This window comes from Schistocerca serialis, chromosome 4 (genome assembly GCF_023864345.2).
Source record: "Schistocerca serialis cubense isolate TAMUIC-IGC-003099 chromosome 4, iqSchSeri2.2, whole genome shotgun sequence".
NCBI lineage: Eukaryota > Metazoa > Arthropoda > Insecta > Orthoptera > Acrididae > Schistocerca > Schistocerca serialis.
The window spans coordinates 549,090,397-549,108,622 of NC_064641.1; the positions used below are offsets into that span (position 1 = coordinate 549,090,397).

At 42.3% G+C, this 18,226-nt stretch overlaps 1 protein-coding gene across 1 annotated transcript in view; it reads left to right on the forward strand.

Moving 5' to 3' along the window:
* The window catches only part of LOC126474602 (aminopeptidase N-like), a 179,752-nt gene that overhangs the window by 44,541 nt on the left and 116,985 nt on the right, over nucleotides 1-18,226 (forward strand). The window contains exon 6 of the mRNA XM_050102078.1: nucleotides 11,202-11,385. Within this exon, the coding sequence (XP_049958035.1) occupies nucleotides 11,202-11,385 (184 nt within the window). The remainder of the gene's footprint in view (nucleotides 1-11,201; nucleotides 11,386-18,226) is intronic.

The window sequence follows — 18,226 nt, forward strand, 5'->3', positions numbered from 1 at the left end:
GCATCGCCTCTCTTGGGCTCGTGACCATATCGGTTGGACCCCAGACAACTGGAAAACTGTGGCCTGTTCAGATGAGTCCCGATTTCAATTGGTAAAAACTGATGGTAGGGTTCGACTGTGGCGCAGACCCCACAAAGTCGTGGGGCAAGTTGTCAACAAGGCACTGTGCGAGCTGGTGGTGGCTCCATAATGGTGTGGACTTACATGCAATGGACTGCGTCCTCTGGCTCAACTGAACCGATGATTGATTTGAAATGGTTATGATCGGTTACTTGGAGACCATTTGCAGCTATTTATGTACTTCAAGTTCCCAAACAATGAAGGAATTTTTATGGATGAAAAATGCACCATGTCACTGGGCCACAATTGTTCGCGATTTGTTTGAGGAACATTGTGGACAAATCGAGCGAATGATTTAGCCATCCAGATTGCCCGACATAAGCCCAGTCGAACGTTTGTGGGACATAACCGTTACGTCAGTTCGTGTACAAAGCCCTGTAGCGACAACACCTTTGAAATTACGGACGGCTGTAGAGGCATCGTGCCTCAATATTTCTGCATGGGACTTCCAACGACTTGCTGAGCCCATGCCACGTAGAGTTGCTGCATTACACCGGACAAAAAGATATTTGACACGATATTGGGAAGTATTCCGCGACTTCTGTCACCTCATTGCAATGTAGAGTAGCTGCTGTCTGCAGCGTGCTGTGTCGTTCCTCATGAAGATGGCAAACTAAATTTGGAAGATGCCACAGGTACAAGAATGTTCATCTGCATACTATTTGGCTAATATTTGTCTTTTTGTCTTTTCTTGTCTACACTCTTGACAAAGTGGTAGGGTTCGACGGTTGGTGACTGAATGAATAACAAAGCCTAGCATGTTGCAGATATTAGCTGTTTATTCCAATTTATAAACGAACATTGGCACGCTATACTACAGCTCGTCTCTTATCTGATGAAAATGAGTGACAAAAAAGTCGACAACTTCATAATAATGACCCATTTCTTTATGTTAACTGATTCTTCTGTCGGTTCTTGGTAGAACAGCATTATAATACATAAAAAGCGCTGTATTGCTTATGCTCTACACATTAGTTTACTGAGTTAACCAGATTTCGACTTACAAGGCCATCATCAGATTTCTGAGCTGAAAACTGGGTAAATAAATAAACCAATTTCTTTAAGAGATGATGGCAGTTGTCGCACGTCTGTACCACATGAATCACATTCCAGTTGTTCAACTGTCTGAGATTTGTCTACTGATGAAAATACGACGTTACCTCTTAGTCGAGAGACATTCTAAGTAACATAATTGCAAGCTTAACTCTATTTTATAATATAAATTAAAATTAAAAAAGAGTTATTTTGGTTCTGAGTCACTATTTATAATAATTTCATTGATCTGTTGTTTTCTATACTAAGATACCGCGAGTTATGTTTTAAAAAATCCATGCTGATTGTGCTTGAAATTATAAATGTTTTGATGAGGCTGGAGTAATACATTCAGTACTATTTATTATCTTATATCTCATTTGCTTACATCTAGTTTTCTGCAGACTGACACTCCGCTGCGTGAAACAGTGTATTGATTCTGACATGTGATGTCAAAAAGATGCAGTCGACTTTATACAAATGTGGGACGGAAGCAGCTTAATAAGTAATCCTCCAAAAAAACCTATGAAGCCATCAAGAGCAATCTGTACTGCTGTCTTCCAATCAATATTAACATAATACGGCGCGAACTCATAACAGAGAAATTCAGGTGAATATATTGTATTAACGCACTTCTATCCATCGACATCTAACAACTCAGGAAATTATAAGCAGAGTTATCCTATTATCAAAAACATACTTCACGCACTTTCGTACTCTACGTTGAAATACACACATAAAAAAAGATTTGCATCATCCCGGTTCCCAGAACTCCTGAAGATAGACGTTGACTGTGGATATTGTATCACAGGCACAGACCCTTTGACTGTTCAGAGATGTTCTAAACCCGTCCAAATACGTAAACAACCATGCATGATCAGCGCCTATTAGAATGAGGGGGTCCGACAGCCGATCAGTTCCAGTCATTCCACCAGAAAGGAGGCACACGGTTCGTGTTGTCTGTGGTTCAACCATCCCTAGACGGTCAATACCGCAGTTCGATCCCGTCCGCATTGATACTTGGTGCCGGGAAGGGCTCTCAACAAGGGAAGTGTCCAGTCGTCTCGGAGTGAACCAAAGCGATATTGTTCGGGCACGGAGAAGATACAGAGAGACAGGAACTGTCGATGACATGCCTCGCTCAGGCCGCCCAAGGGCTACTACTGCACTGGATGGCCGCTACCTACGGATTATGGCTCGAAGGAAGCCTGACAGCAGTGCCGCCATGTTCAATAACGCTTTTCTGCAGCCACAGGACGTCGTGTTACGACTCAAACTCTGCGCAGTAGGCTGCATGACGCGCAACTTCACTCCGGACGTCCATGGCGGGGTCCATCTTTGCAACCACGACACCATGCAGCGCGGTACAGATGGGCCCAACAACATGCCAAATGGACCGCTCAGGATTAGCATCACGTTCTCTTTGCCAATGAGTGTCGCATATGCCTTCAACCAGACATTCGTTGGAGACGTGTTTAGAGTCAAACCGGTCAGGCTGAACGCCTTAAACACACTGCCTAGCGAGTGCAGCAAGGTGGAGGTTCCCGGCTGTTTTGGGGTGGCATTATGTGGAGCCGACGTACGCCACTGGTGGTCATGGAAGGCGCCGTAACGGCGGTACGATACGTGAATGTTCATCCTCCGAGCGCTAGCGCAACCATATCGGCAGCATTTTGGCGCGGCATTCGCCTTCATGGACGACAATTCGCACCCCATCGTGCACGTCTTGTGAAAGATTTCCTTCAGGATAACGACTAGAGTGGCCAGCATGTTCTCCAGACATGAACACTATCGAACATGCCTGGAATAGATTGAAAAGGGCTGTTTATGGACGACGTGACCCACCAACCACTCTGAGGGATCTACACCGAATCACCGTTGAGGAGTGGGACAATCTGGACCAACAGTGCCTTGATGAACTTGTGGATAGTATGCCACGACGAATACAGGCATGCATCAATGCAAGAGGACGTGTTACTGGGCATTAGAGGTACCAGTGTGTACTGCAATCTGGACTACCACCTCTGAAGGTGTCGTTGTATGGGGGTACAAGATTCAATGTGTGGTTTCCATGAGCAATAAAAAGGGTGGAAATGATGTTTATGTTGATCTTTATTCCAATTTTCTGTACAGGTTCCGGAACTCCCGGAGCCGAGGTGATAAAAAACTTGTTTGATGTGTGTACTACATAAGTTTAGGTTATGATCCAACGACACTAGTCTGCAGGAGTCGGTCGTTCAAGCAGTCCATCATCACGTGCAGTGGTCAGTAGATATGCACAACTACATCGCTCAACACAACAGATAACCGAGCTCAAGGTGAACGAGAAGAACAGATGTGTCTCCGCCGTGCCTCTCTGGATTCAACCGGAGAGTCCCACAACAGATAAAGGGAGTGTGGCGGAAGTTCCTTGTCGACGAGAACACGACGGTCGAATCGGTTCCTTCGATTTTCAATTGGGTTAAGATAAGGAGTGCTTTTGAACTTTCAGCCGAGTTTTTCGAATAATTTTCTGACGCTTTTAGACATATGACAAGGCATATTTTTGCAGGGAAGACAATGATTATAATATGGCCGAATGTGCTCTCTGATGATCGCTTCGTATTCAAGCTCTGTCGTACACCACTTTTCTGCCGCACACCGGTAACACGTGGAGATTCACAATGGTGTCATGACTCCACTCGCGTCACATATTCACCACAGAGGCTCATAAACAATCCACAAATCTCACCATTTCCGGGAGCCGGAGGTCACCCATTTTTGCAGCTGGATTGCTCTCTTTGTTCGTGACAGCAGTGAGTCAAACTTTTAAAGTAGCCCGTCAGTGCGGTTACTTTACCCGTGCATCCCAAGATGGCGTAAAATATGAGTTACACTCTACAAACGATATATCCAAGAGTTGGTTGCAAAGTCACTCGACAGCGCGTGATTAGTGTTTGCCATTATGTTTATTTCCTATTCAGAAAACAACCGAATATTCGAATAAATAATTGTAACTAGTGGGACTGACACATTCTTTAGACGACCAATTCGTATCTAGAGGGTTCATCAACAAAATTTTCTATTCTTACTGTCTGCTCGAGCATTCGGTTTCATCTGCACTGAAAACGAGGAAACCATACACGTGGTATACAGTGCCGTATATTTGGTATGCAGTATAATTCTCTCCAACAGCTTGAATTTCCAACATCCACATAAAGGCAGTGCAATGACATTGAAGAAAGACATATTTAGATATTAAGTTCCTAAAACTATAATATTATCTGAAAATATGGAATATATGTGCTTTCTTAGTCCAAGATTTTCTCTCTCTCTTTCGCATTCAAGGTTCAATAGTGGCTATGGCGGACTCGCAGTCCGACTGTCTAGCCTGTTCAAGCAGACTTACTATACCATCTAGAAAATAAAATGAAAATTAAATGAAGCAAATGTCTTACGACATCGAGATTTTGTTCAGCTGACAGTCATCATCATTATCAACAACTACACCTATGTCATCATTTGCAGAAATAGCTCTCACGAGATAAACTTTCTTTAGGTATATTATTATTAGTCACGCTAATAAATTTCAGCTGGTAGTAGTAAATACATTGTTCAAAAACCACAAAAGGAGGAGATATACTTCGAAAAAACTGGGAGACGTAGGGCATATAATGGATTGTAAGGCGTACACAAAAGCAAGTATAGACTTAGATCGCAGTTTAATAACGGAGAAGAGTGGGCTGAAATTTGAACAATCAGGGACAATCAACGTACAACTACAGTATTGAGAAATGGTAACGAGCGTTCGAAGTTCTCTGCGGATGTACATGCTAAATTGAATACCACGATAGTAAGTTTAGGAGGAATGGGCGTCACTAGGAAGGATAATCACAAAAGTTCGACATACAAATGCAGATAAAAGAAACTGTGAAGAAACTTTCGTCAACAAAAGAAACACTTCCATTCATTGACGAAAGAAGGAAATACGAAAAAAAGTCTAGAAAAAGAGAGCACAACTGCAATATATACAGAGGTGACAATCTCCTGATATCACGTCCGACCCCCCCCCCCCCCCCCCCTCTGTCCGTCGTAGTGCAACAACTGGACGTGGCGTGGATGCAACAAGCCGCTGGAAGCCCCTGCAGAAATATTGAGCCTTGCTGCCTCTGTAGCCATCCATAATTGCGAAAGTGCTGGCGCTGCAGGATTTTTTGAACTAACTGACCTAACGATTACATCCCATAAATGTTCAATGGGATTCATGTCGGGTGATCTGGATGGCTAAATCATTCGCTCGAATTGTCCAGAATGTTCTTCAAACAAATCGCCATCGACTGTGGCCTGGTAACACGCTGCATTGTCATCCATACAAATTCATTTGTTTGGGAACATGAAGTCCACGAATAGCTGCCAAAATAACATTTTCCAGTCGGTGATCGGTTCAGTTGGACCAGAGGACCCAGACCATTCCATGTAAACATAGCCCATACCACTATGGATCTAACACCAGCTTTCACAGTGTCTTGTTGTCAACTAAGGTCCGGTGGCCTTGTGGGTTCTGCACGATACTCATCTCTTACCAACTGAAATTGGCAATCATCTGACAAGGCACGGTTTTCCGTCGTCTAGGGCCCAACCGATTCCGCCATGATCTCAGGAGAGGCGCTGAAGGCGACGTCGAGCTGTTAACAAAGGCATTTGCGTCGGTCATCTGCTGCCATAACCCATTAAAGCAAAATTTCGGTGCTCTGCCCAAACGGATACGTTTGTCGTACATCCCATTTGTGCTCTGCCGTTATTACATGCAGTGCTGTCTGTTTGTTAGCACTGACAACTCTGCGCAAACCACCTAATCTTGATCGTTAAGCGAAGGCCGGAGATGCAAAAGAAAACTGGCTACAGGAAAAACGTGAAGAAATCAAAATGAAAACGGTCTTTGGATGGACAGTTTCAGCACATAGAAAGGACAAAACAGCGTCTGGGAACGTAAAAGCTAACGCATCAACATTAAGAGTGCAAGAGGAATACCACTCTTAAACCGAGAGGAGAGAACAGATATGTGGAACCAATACACTAAGGACGTCTACAGAGACGAAGAACTGTCTGATAATACAATATGAAATGGGTCTTGAGATAAAGAGCACAAAGAATCCAGTGTTACAGTGAGAGATGTGTAAAAATTATGATTAAATAATGCAGAAAGCGTAGATAAAATACCTTCGGAATTTCTTAAATAATCCGTGAAGGTGCAACCAAAAAATTATTCAAGTTAGTGTGTTGAAATTGTGATACAGATGACATTGCATCGGACTTACGGAAGAATACCATCCACACTTTTCTAGAGACAGCTAGGGCAGATAAGCGCGAGAACTATCGCATAATCAGCTTCACTTCTCTTGCATCCGGGTTGCTGGGTATAATGATATAGAAAAGAATGAAAGAAACCGAAAATCTGTTTCATGAACATCAGTGTAGCTTTATCAATGGTAAAGCTACGAAAGAGGCAGTTCTGACGTTGCCCTTGATGATGACAAGACACATTCACAGAATTAGCTGACGGAAAAAGCAATCGAACGTCAAATGCTGCAAGATGCTCGAAATTCACATAGAAATAGGTATAAATTGTAGGTAAAGACAGGTAATATAAACAATAAAACATGTACGAGAGCCAAGAGGTATCAATAAGAATGGAAGGCCAAAAGGGGAATGCTGGGTTTGACAAAGATAATAAGGCGAGGATGCAGTCTCTCTGATCTGTTCTTCAACTTCTTTAACGAAGAAGCAATGAAGTAAATAAAAGAAAGTTTCAGAAGTGTGATTGAAATTCGGAGTGAAAATATATCAGTGATAATGTTAGCAAATGACATTGCTGTCCTCTATAATAGCGGGTAAAAATTGCAGAATCTATTTCATGGAATGAACTGAACACAGAATATGGATTAACGGTGTATTAAAGAAAGACGAAAGTATTGAGGAACAGCATAAATTACGTTATTCACAAACTTAAAATCTTAAGTGGGGACCATGCAATAGACCCGGTAAAAGAATTCTGCAACCTTGGAGACGAAATAACACTTGGCAGTTGAGGAGGAGGGCAAAGAAATAGACTAAATAGCACTGCCAAACAGACCATTCCTCCTTAAAAGAAGTCTGTTAGTATAAAAAATCGGGATTAGCTTGAGACATACTTGTAAATTAAATGGACTGATAAGGCGAGAAATGAGATACGCCACAGAATCGGTGAGGAAAGGATCATGTGGCAAGTGCTGATTAGAAGTTATGGGATGATGTGACGTTCATTAACGCTGAAGATCTGAAAAAAATAGATTTCACGTAGATACATTCAGTGACACCTATAACGGCGGGTTAGTTGGTTTGATCACCACAGTACTTTACTAGGTTTAGCTCTGTTGGAGGTGCCTTCACCTTTCTCAGCCCTTTGAAGTGACTTGTCCAGCCAGTGTTAGGGGACCTACAGTTCGACCTGGACTCCGAACCACCGTGCAAAGCGATATTTTTCACATTATCAAAGAGCTACAGAATTTAAACGATTGATAAGTCGTAGACAAAAACCCTACGACGAGCAGTGACCGAACCGCCGCCTTTGATTTTCCTAGCTTGGCACATAACCACCTACCATCCAGAAGTCGACCTTGATTGTTTTCCAAAATCCCTTACATTCAATTTTCTTGTCATCACCTGAAATTTAAAGAACTTACTGGAATATCGTGTATGGTTTATTCGTTTTGATTAACTTCTGCTAAATGTATAGAAACAAATAAAATAAAGTCGTAAATTTAAGTCTCATTTACATTATTATTCTGCAATCTACAATGAAGTGCCTGGCAGAGGGTTCATGGAATCACTTTCTAGTCATTTCTCTACCGTTCCACTCTCGAACAGCGTGCTGAAAGAACGAACACTTAAGTCTTTCCGTGCTTGCTCTGGTATCTCTGTTTTTATGATGATGATCTTTCCTCTGTGTGTAAGTGTCGTCAACAAAATATTATCATCCTCTGAGGACATAGCTGGTGATTCGAATTTCATGAGAAGATCCTGCCGCTAAGAAAAACGCCTTTGTTTTAATGATTACCACCCCAATTCGCGTACAATGTCCGTGCCACTCTCGGCCCTATTTCGCGACAATATCAAACTAGCTGCACTTTGAACTTTCTCGATGTCCTCCGTCCATCCTATCTGATGCGGGTCCCACACCGCACAGCAATACCAGAGAAGAGGGCGTACAAGCGAAGTGTAAACAGTCTGTTTACTATCAATAAATCACAGTCTTTGGTTTGCTTTCTTCACTACATTATCTGTGTGTTGGCTCCAATTTAAGTTACTCATAGACGTAATCCCTGAGTATTTAGTTAAATTTAAATCCTTTAGATTTGTGTGTTTTATCCTGTAACCGAAATTTAGCGAATTAGTTTTAGTACTCATGTGAATGACTTCGCACTTTTAATTATTTAGCGTCTATTGCCACTCTTCGCACCACACAGATGTTTTGTCTAAATCGTTTTGCAATTTGTTTTGATCATCTGATGACTTTATAAGACGTTAAAAGACAGCATCATCTGCAAACAATCTAAGAGGGCTTCTCATATTGTCTGCTAAGCCGTTTATGTATATCAGGAACAGCGACAGCAGAGGACCTACAACACTTCCTTGGGGAACGCCCGATATTACTGTTTTATTCTATGACTTACTACGAATTGCAACCTTTCTGACAGGAAATCACGATTCCAGTCACACAACTGAGGCAATACTTCATAGGTACGCAATTTGATTAGAAGTCGCTTGGGAGGAACAGTGTCAAAAGCCTTTTGGAAATCTAAGAACACGGCATCAATTTGACATCCCTTCTCGATTGCATTCATTACTCTGTGAGAAAAAAGAGCTATTTGAGTTTCACAAGAACGATGTTTTCTGAACCCGTGTTGGCTATTTGTCAATAAATCATTCTTTTCGAGGTAACCCATAACATTCGAGCACAGTATGTATTCTAAAGTCTCACAGCAAATCGACTTTAGCGATATGCGCCTGTAGTACAGCGGATTAATCCTGTTTCCTATCTTCGGTATTCGTTTGAGTTGAGCAGTTTAAGTTTTGTTAACTTGTAAATTAATTATAATTAACGTTTAAAGTAGTTTAATTTTTGCTGCCACATAAATTAATTTCAGTTGTACGTGTAAGTTTTACCACTGCAATGAGCCAGCTGTCGAAGTTTCATCTTATAAATAAATTTTGTTATTTGAGATTGATGTAGAGACACTGACGCAAAAACATATTTGATACCAGTCCCCATTACTCTGTACTCATCAGTCACCCTCTGTCTAATGGTAATAGCTACCGCCCGCAAACTTTCCAGTAAAATTACTTTCGCTATCAAAAGAAAAACAGGGGTGTAGAATTGACGAGGGCCAAACACCCGGTGATATTGCGTTGTCCTCTTTCAAGAGTACTAGAGGATTATCAGTTCATTTAATTTTGATAGCGAATCAAAATTTTTTGACTAGCTCGTGCATTTCACGAAAATATAACTTACACCTACGTGTTGCCGTCATGGGCAACAAGTCATCTGTGTGATTCGAATTTTTGAACTGAAATCAAAATGGTTCAAATGGCTCTGAGCACTATGGGACTTAACTTCTAAGGTCATCAGTCCCCTAGAGCTTAGAACTACTTAAACCTAACTAATCTAAGGACAGCTCACACATCCATGTCCGAGGCAGGATGCGAACCTGCGACCGTAGCGGTCGCGCGGTTCCAGACTGTAGCGCCTAGAACCGCTCGGCCACCCCGGCCGGCTTTTGAACTGAATGAATCTTTATTTACTGATGGTGGTGGTAATATGATTATGAACAAATTTTGTGAAACTACGTTTTCAGCTTTACAGATCACTCAGTTACTTGCGCAGATTAGTTGAGAAACGGTTCTGTCATTCTTATTTAGTTCTAGTTGGAAGCAGTGAGCTATCTTCAGTGAGACAAGCTTCAGACAGGTAACTGTGATTCTACTGCGAACTACATATTTTGTGAAGCTATTGTTCGTATGCTTTTAACTATGAGCGACCGACGTGTTACCACAGCAGTCCAACTGCACATGCCTCGAAGTTAGAATTTTTTTAAAAAATTGAAATTTTTTTTTTTGCCATGATCGAGCATGTGACATGTTATTCATGTTGTGACAGTAAAAAGTAATAATACACAACAAAACACATCATAATATTGTAGCCGGCGGAGTAGCCGAGCGGTTCTTGGCGCTACAGTCTGGAACCGCGCGACCACTACGGTCGCAGGTTCGAATCCTGCCTCGGGCATGGATGTGTGTGATGTCCTTAGGTTAGTTAGGTTTAAGTAGTTCTTAGTTCTAGGGGACTGATGACCTCAGCAGTTAAGTCCCATAGTGCTTAGAGCCATTTGAACCATAATATTATAAAATATTAGAGATAGAGATAAATTAAAAGATACTGATATGTGTACAAACACAACAAAGACTAGAAGTTAACTAAAACTAGACATGATTGTCTTAATGGAAATTCCGCAATCGTTCATTAAATAAAAATATGGCATTTCAGTCTTTGATCGATATTTTTTTATTTTCAATGACTGGTAGAAGTTAAAACGTCAGGTGTTTTTTCATAATCATTGCAAGCCAATTATACACAACATTCCCGAAGACTTTTAATAAGCTATACACAGCAATGATGCGTCTTTGTCAACCATTTCTTTGTATATGAACTATAATAACGAAATGATTGCCTTTATATGCAGCTCTCCTGATATTATTTTGTGTAGAGTGAACAGTGATGGGACTGTCGTTGTTACACTCACTTTCTTGAAAAGTGTTCTACAGGACACACGGTTTATTAAAGATCTGCTATACATTTCCCTGCCTTCTGCCATTTCAACACTCTTTTTGCTTGAGAGGTGCTGCCCCATAGCAGTACGCAGTATGTGATGTGGCTATGAAAAATGCCTAGTACCTAAGCATCCTGTTTTCAAGCACACATACTTTACGTTTGCCTCAGCGGTGCCTTGAAAGCCATTAAATTATTTGTACAGACAGGAGTACCTGCTGGCCCTGGACAACTACACCTCGGAGGCGGCTAAGGAACAGGTGCTGACCGTCATCCAGCACGAGGTGTCTCATCAGTGGTTCGGCGACCTGGTCAGCCCCAACTGGTGGTCCGTGCTTTGGCTTAGTGAAGGTTTCGCCACGTTCTTCGAAAGCTTCGGTTCTGCAGTCGTAAGTTGACAACAAAAATGGTTCATGTTACAGTTTCTGCTCAGCGAAAAACTAAAGGCGTGTCTTTATGTCGGTGATACGTACATTAATACAAGTAGCATATTTCGTGTTTTGCATGTCTCAGACCTTACTGAATATGTATGAAAATATGCATTATCTGATGAAAAATATCCGGACACCTATCAGTGGATAATAATATGACGACAGGGACTGTGGTTGGGACTCTTTCAATGATTTGTCTAAATGTCTGTGGGTGAATGGATGGTTATTCTTCCTCAAGAGTGGAAATCGGAGAAACTGATGATGGGCGCTGGGACCTTATTCTTCCTCAAGAGTGGAAATCGGAGAAAGTGATGATGGTCGCTGGGCCCCAGAAGAAGTCGATGCACATCTCAGAGGTTTCAGATAGGATTGAGGTTGGGACTCTGAATACGTCAATCCATTTCAGGAATGTTACTGCCCCACAAACCATTGTCTTTGTTTTTTGTTCACGTGGTTCTGCAAAGTGAACTGAACGTGTGTATTTTACTGTGTAGACTAGTGGTTAGAAAATTAATCGTAGATTTTGTTCTTGCGTAAGTCTTGTGAATATCCTTGTGTAGGGTGGCTTCCTAGTGTAAAGTTTCCGTGTAGAGAAATTTATTTCTGTTCATTAGCTTGCGGTCTCAGAGTTCATTGAGAAATCTGCACACAAACTTTTAGTGTTACTTTATTCTCCTTTGGTATATTTTCAAAATCAGTAGCGCCATTTCAGACCTCATATCTACTTTATACACAGTACGATATGGATAAGGTCTGTGCTTGTTATGAGCGGACACAAGGAGAGTTGGCTACTGTCTGTAAACAGCTGGAAGCTGCGTTGGCGACCGTCGACAAGCTTCCAGCTAATGCTCGAAGTAGAGGTGACGTCGGGGCGCCAACGACGAGACCTGCAACACCTTTGGTGTCACTGGCATCCCCTGGTGGCCCGGACGCCACTGCGGCTTCCAGAGTGAGTGGCAGACAGTGGTGGGTTCGCGTGTCACTGGGCGGAAGGCGAAAGAGGAGGCAGGCCGTGCGGCTGGCTCCCTACGTCTTAGCAACAGGTACGAGGTGCTTCCCAGTGTTGACGATAACTGAGCCAGCACGGGATGCCTCTCCTGTTGGGCCAGCGGTCGATTTTCCTGCCCAGTCCGGACAAGTACAGAGGGTGGGTAGGCTAGTCATTGGGAGCTCCAATGTTAGGTGGGTGATGGAGCCCCTCAGGGAGATAGCAGGCAAGGCGAGAAAGAATTCCAGTGTGCATTCGGTATATTTGCCGGGAGGTCTCACCCGTGATGTGGAGGAGGCGCTGCCGGCGGCTATCGAGCGCACTGGGCGCAATCGGCTGCGTATAGTGGCACATGTCGGCACGATGACGCCTGCCGCTTGGGTTCTGAGACCATCTTCGGCTCCTTTCGGCGGCTGGCTGATTTGGTGAAGGCAACTAGCAACACACGCGGGGTGCAGGCTAAGCAGTCTATTTGTAGCATTGTACTCATGATTGATAGCGGTCCTCTGGTATGGAGCAGAGTGGAAGGTCTAAACCAAAGGCTCAGACGACTCTGCGACGGTAACGGATGCGAATTTCTCAACCTCCGCTATCGGGTGCAGAACTGTAGGGTTCCCCTTAATAGTTCAGGTGTCCTCTACACGCAGGAAGCGGCTGCTAGGGTAGCGGAGTACGTGTGGCGTGCACATGGGGCTTTTTTAGGTTAGAGGATCTCTTCCTTGGGAGCAAACACTATTTGCCTATTAAATCAGCCACAGTGACTTCAGAGAATCTTGGTCCTCGCAGATCAGAGATAGAAAAGATTAAAATGATTTTAGTAAACTGCAGGAGCATCCAAGGAATGGTCCCAGAATTAGTATCGCTTATTGAAGGTTATAACGCATAAATAGTATTGGGAACATAAAACTGGTTGAAGTCAGACGTCAATGACAACGAAATCCTACGTTCAGACTGGAATGTTTATCATAAGGATAGGTTTGTCGCCAATGGTGGCGGCGTATTTATTGCAGTAAAAAATTCGATAAAATCTAGCGGGGTTATCACGGATTCCGAATGTGAATTAATCTGGGTGAAATTGAGTATCAAAGAACGGTCAAAAATGGTGATCGGATGCTTTTATAGACCACCTGGGTCAGGATCTGTAGTTGTAGAGCGCTTCAGACAGAGCTTGTAGAATATCATTAGTAATTTTCCCGATAATGCCGTTGTAATAGCGGTGACTTCAACTTGCCAGGTATAGATTGGGAGTGTTATGCCATAGGGAATCGTGTGGCATTCTTCTGGATGCCTTGTCCGAAAATTACCATGAGCAGATAGAGAACCAACTCGTGAGCGTAACGTCTTAGACCTCCTGGCAAGAAACAGACCTGAATTTATCGAATCAGTTAACGTAGAGGAAGGTATCAGTGATCATAAGGCTTTGACAGCATCTGTGACGACGGTTCCTACAAGGAATGTTTAGAAAGGTAGGGAGATATATTTGATCAGCAAGGGTGACAGGATAAAAATTTCAGAATATCGCAGCAGTCAGCATCTAATATTCGGTGATGAGGACGAACAAGTGGAGAACAAATGGAAAAAATTCAAATGCATCGCTCAATATGCCCTATACAAGTAAGTTCCGAGTAAGGTTTTATAGTGTGGGAATGATCCACCATGGTTTAATAGCCGTGTTAGAAAAGCATTACGTAAACAAAAAGCACTTCATCTCAGATTCAAGAGAAGTAAAAACCTAGCTGACAACCAAAAGCTGAACGAAGCGAAAATGAGCGTAAGGAGAGCAATGAGAGAAGCGTGCAACGATATCGAAAGTAAGAGGTTGTCAACCGACCTGAGTAAAAACCGTAAGAGATTTTGGTCGTATGTAAAATCAGTAAGTGGGTCAAAATCATCTATTCATTCTCTCAGCGACCACACCGGCACCGAAACGGAAGAAAACAGAGAGAAGACCGAAATACTGAATTCGGTCTTCCGAAGTTGTTTCACCGCGGAAGATCGTAACACTGTCCCTCCTTTCAATCATCGTGTGAACGTCGAAATGGCAGAGATTGAGATAACCGATCCCGGAATTGAAAGCAGCTACAATCGCTTAGTAGTGGAAAGGCTTCAGGACCAGATGAGATACCTATAAGATTCTATAATGATTATCCGAAAGAACTTACTCCCCTTTCTAGCAGTAATTTATCGTAGATCGCTTGAGCAACGAAACGTACCTAACGACTGGAAAAAAGCGCAGGTCATTCCCGTTTTTAAGAAAGACCGTAAGACAGATCCATACAATTATCGTTGACGCCAATCTGTTGTAGAATTATGGAACATGTTTTATGCTCAAGAATTATGACGTTCTTGGAAAATGAACATCTCCTCCATAAAAATCAACATGGATTTCGCAAACAGATATCCTCGCTCTGTTCCTCCATGAGATCCACAGCGCAGTGGACAACGGCGCTCAGGCTGAGGCCGTGTTCCTTGATTTCAGTAAGGCACTTGACACCGTCCCGCACTGCCCTTTAATGAAAAAAAAAAAAAATACGAGCTCACGGTGTATCGGAGTAGACCTGCGATTGGATTCAAGACTTTCTTGCGGACAGAACTCAACACGTCGCTCTTAACGGAACTAAATCGGCAGATGTAAAAGTAATATCCGGAGTACCACAGGGAAGTGTGATAGGACTACTGCTGTTCACAATGTATATAAATGATCCCGCAGAAAGCGTCGGATGCTCTTAAGGTTATTCGCAGATGATGCAGTTGGTTATACCAAAGTAGCAACGCCAGGAGATAGTAAGACTTTTCAGAACGACCTGCAGAGAATTGATGAATAGTGCAGCCTCTGGCAGTTGACCCTGAACGTAAGTAAATGTAACATATTGGGCATACACAGGAAAACAAATCCACTACTGTATAGCTACTCTATTGAAGACAAACAGCTGGAGACAGCGTTTGCCGTAAAATATCTAGACGTAACTATCCAGAGCGACCTTAAGTGGAATGACCATACAAAACAGATAGTGGGTAACGCAAACACCAGACTCAAATTCATCGGAAGAATCTTAAGGAAATGTAACTCATCCACGAAAGAAGTGGCTTATAAGGCGCTTGTTCGCCCGATTCTTGAGTATTATTCATCTACCTGGGATCCCTATGTGGTAGGCCTGATAGAGGAGATGGAGAAGATCCAACGAAGAGCGGCACGTTTCGCCACAGGATCGTTTAGCTGGCGAGAGAGCGATATAGAGATGCTAAACAAATTCCACTGGCAGACGTTACAAGAAAGGCGTTGTGCACCACGGACAGATTTACTATTGAAATTTAGGGACAGAACTTTTCAGGAGGAGTCGAACAGCATATTACTTTCCCCCACATACATCTCGCGTATTGACCACGAGGAGAAAATTCGAGAAATTAGAGCCAATACAGAGGCTTACCGACAGTCATTCTTCCCACGCACTATTCGCGAGTGGAACAGGGTTGGAGGGATCAGATAGTGGTACCGAAAGTACCCTCCGCCACACACCATTAGGTGGCTTGCGGAGTATGATCTAGATGTAGATGTAGTAGTATGAGCGAGAGTCAAAGCGTTACCTCAGACAAGTTTGTCTTAGGAAGTTCGAACAATAGCCATCTGACCACCATGAACGCTAACGTGCGATGCCTACTCACAGATATAGCAGCCACAGAATTGACGCGTAAAACGTCGCTCACGATTTTCTCGGCATTGCCAGAGTAGTGTACTTTACTACTTGCACATCACGTTGTTTTAATGGCCTGTTAAGGTGTACAAAGTTTGAAGTAAATCTGTGATCCCAACGTCCTGGCCTCCACTTGTAGATACAATTTCTTGAACAATACTGTACTGTAAAAACGGTGCTATTAACAGGAGTTCTGCCAATTCCTTTCTCATGCCATTATACAACAGTTCTTTACGTTCTTCTAATAGTGAACGGAGGGATATTCCTTCGCTTGTGCGAAAGCTGTTTTCAGTGGCTATTTTGGGTGTTAGTACATTGAGAAAGCTAGATTTCTGTTTTATTTAGAATGATGGCTGACTGGGATTCCTAGGGCGTTTGTGCTTGCGACTTAGTGCAATTGAGTTCCAGATATGTGTATTTTTAACACAAGTAAGAGACATTTGGCTTAACACACTACTTTTGCATTGTCTCTGTGACGATAATCGGATGTTCAAACGAAAGTGTACGTCGCGTATATAAAGTTAGCATTTATGTTGACTGCATACCACAGCTATATAATTTATAATAATTAGAAGAATTCCAGTCCTAACACCTTCTTGAGAGAGAGTGTTCCGCCGTTGTGTGTTTCGTGGTCTGTATATGACCCCTTGGTGGTGAATGCTACAAGAATCATCGAACTTCTGGGCAGTCGTGCAAAATTGCAGCTATTTACCTGTTTGGTAAGCGCATCAAACTGATAGAAGTGGAGATAGTGCTATAATGTTTTCGAAAACCTCACTGATAGCAAGAAACAAATGGCTGTCTGATGAGTTTCGAGATATGACCGTTCACGTCAGCGATATTTCAGCGGGTAAGGGTTCGGTTTTGGCACCTGGACAGCGCTTTTGGACACTTCAAGGATAACGGAATAGAGAGGTGATATGAGACGCGTTGCCAGAAAGTGCTGCACAGAAGATGTGTGACGTGGTCAGTTGGTGCCTACATGTCAGTTGCTGCCTACCACCGTCGTCTACTTTATTTAGTTACATAAAATAATCTTTGAGCTGCGTGCTAGAATGAAATTACTGACTATGTACAATTTCCTTCCGTTCTGGAAGAGATTTAGTGGCTTTAAGCTTTTATGCAAATTGTTCTTATTCCAAGAGTAGAAATCGTGAAATGAACTATTAGTTGAAAAAAGAGAAATATACATAAAAAATTTCATGAAGTAATAAATACTCTGAGAATCTGTGGTTAGTGTACTCAGTTCCTTGAACAAGTTGAGCAGACCGGTTTTGAATCCACATTAAAATTAATTCGAAAAACTTTAAATTGACTAGCAAAGTTACCCTAAAATGCGACATACAAGCCATTATGGAATAAAAATAGGTAAAGTGTGCTAGCTTTTTAAATTTTAGATCACTTACCTACATAACGTCTACATTACAAGTACTGAGTTGTTTGTGTGATTTAGCAGCTCTCTTAAATGCTACTCCCAGCTGAACTCATCAATCTGTAATCTCGATAATTTAACGCTGTCAACCCACATTCTTTTATTTGATGCATCTGCCATGTTCAGCACCGTGCGTAATGAAATTTTTAAAGTTTAATTACGCTGAATATCCTATAATCATTTAACAAGGTCCTATAGATTTGCGTTAGTAGCTCTTTTTAAAACTAGGTGTTTGACTTGCCCTCATCATTTCATCATCATCATTCGTGATAGTGACTAGATTGGACTAAGTAAAAATTAGACTGTGAAAAACTAATTGGGACTTTGTACGGGCGCCGATGACTGCGCAGTTGAGCGCCCCACAGACTAAACGCCATCATCATAATCTCTTTAAAACTGAATTTTACTTGCTGTTTATCTCAATATTTATCTGTAAACAAAATATACATAGCACCTTGTCTTACAACCCTCTAATATGCACAAGAAAGAGCAATGGGCCTATTATACAACCTTGGGAGACACCACGAATGATTGTTGATTGTTTAATGTATTGGATGAACGTAGCGACATGCTGTATTCCCTGTTAAAAAACATTATCTGTTTTGCTGCTACGTCTGAGGCATAACATTCTAATTTACTTATTATGATGTGATTCACGCTGAAAACTGCTCGTGCCATATAAACTTC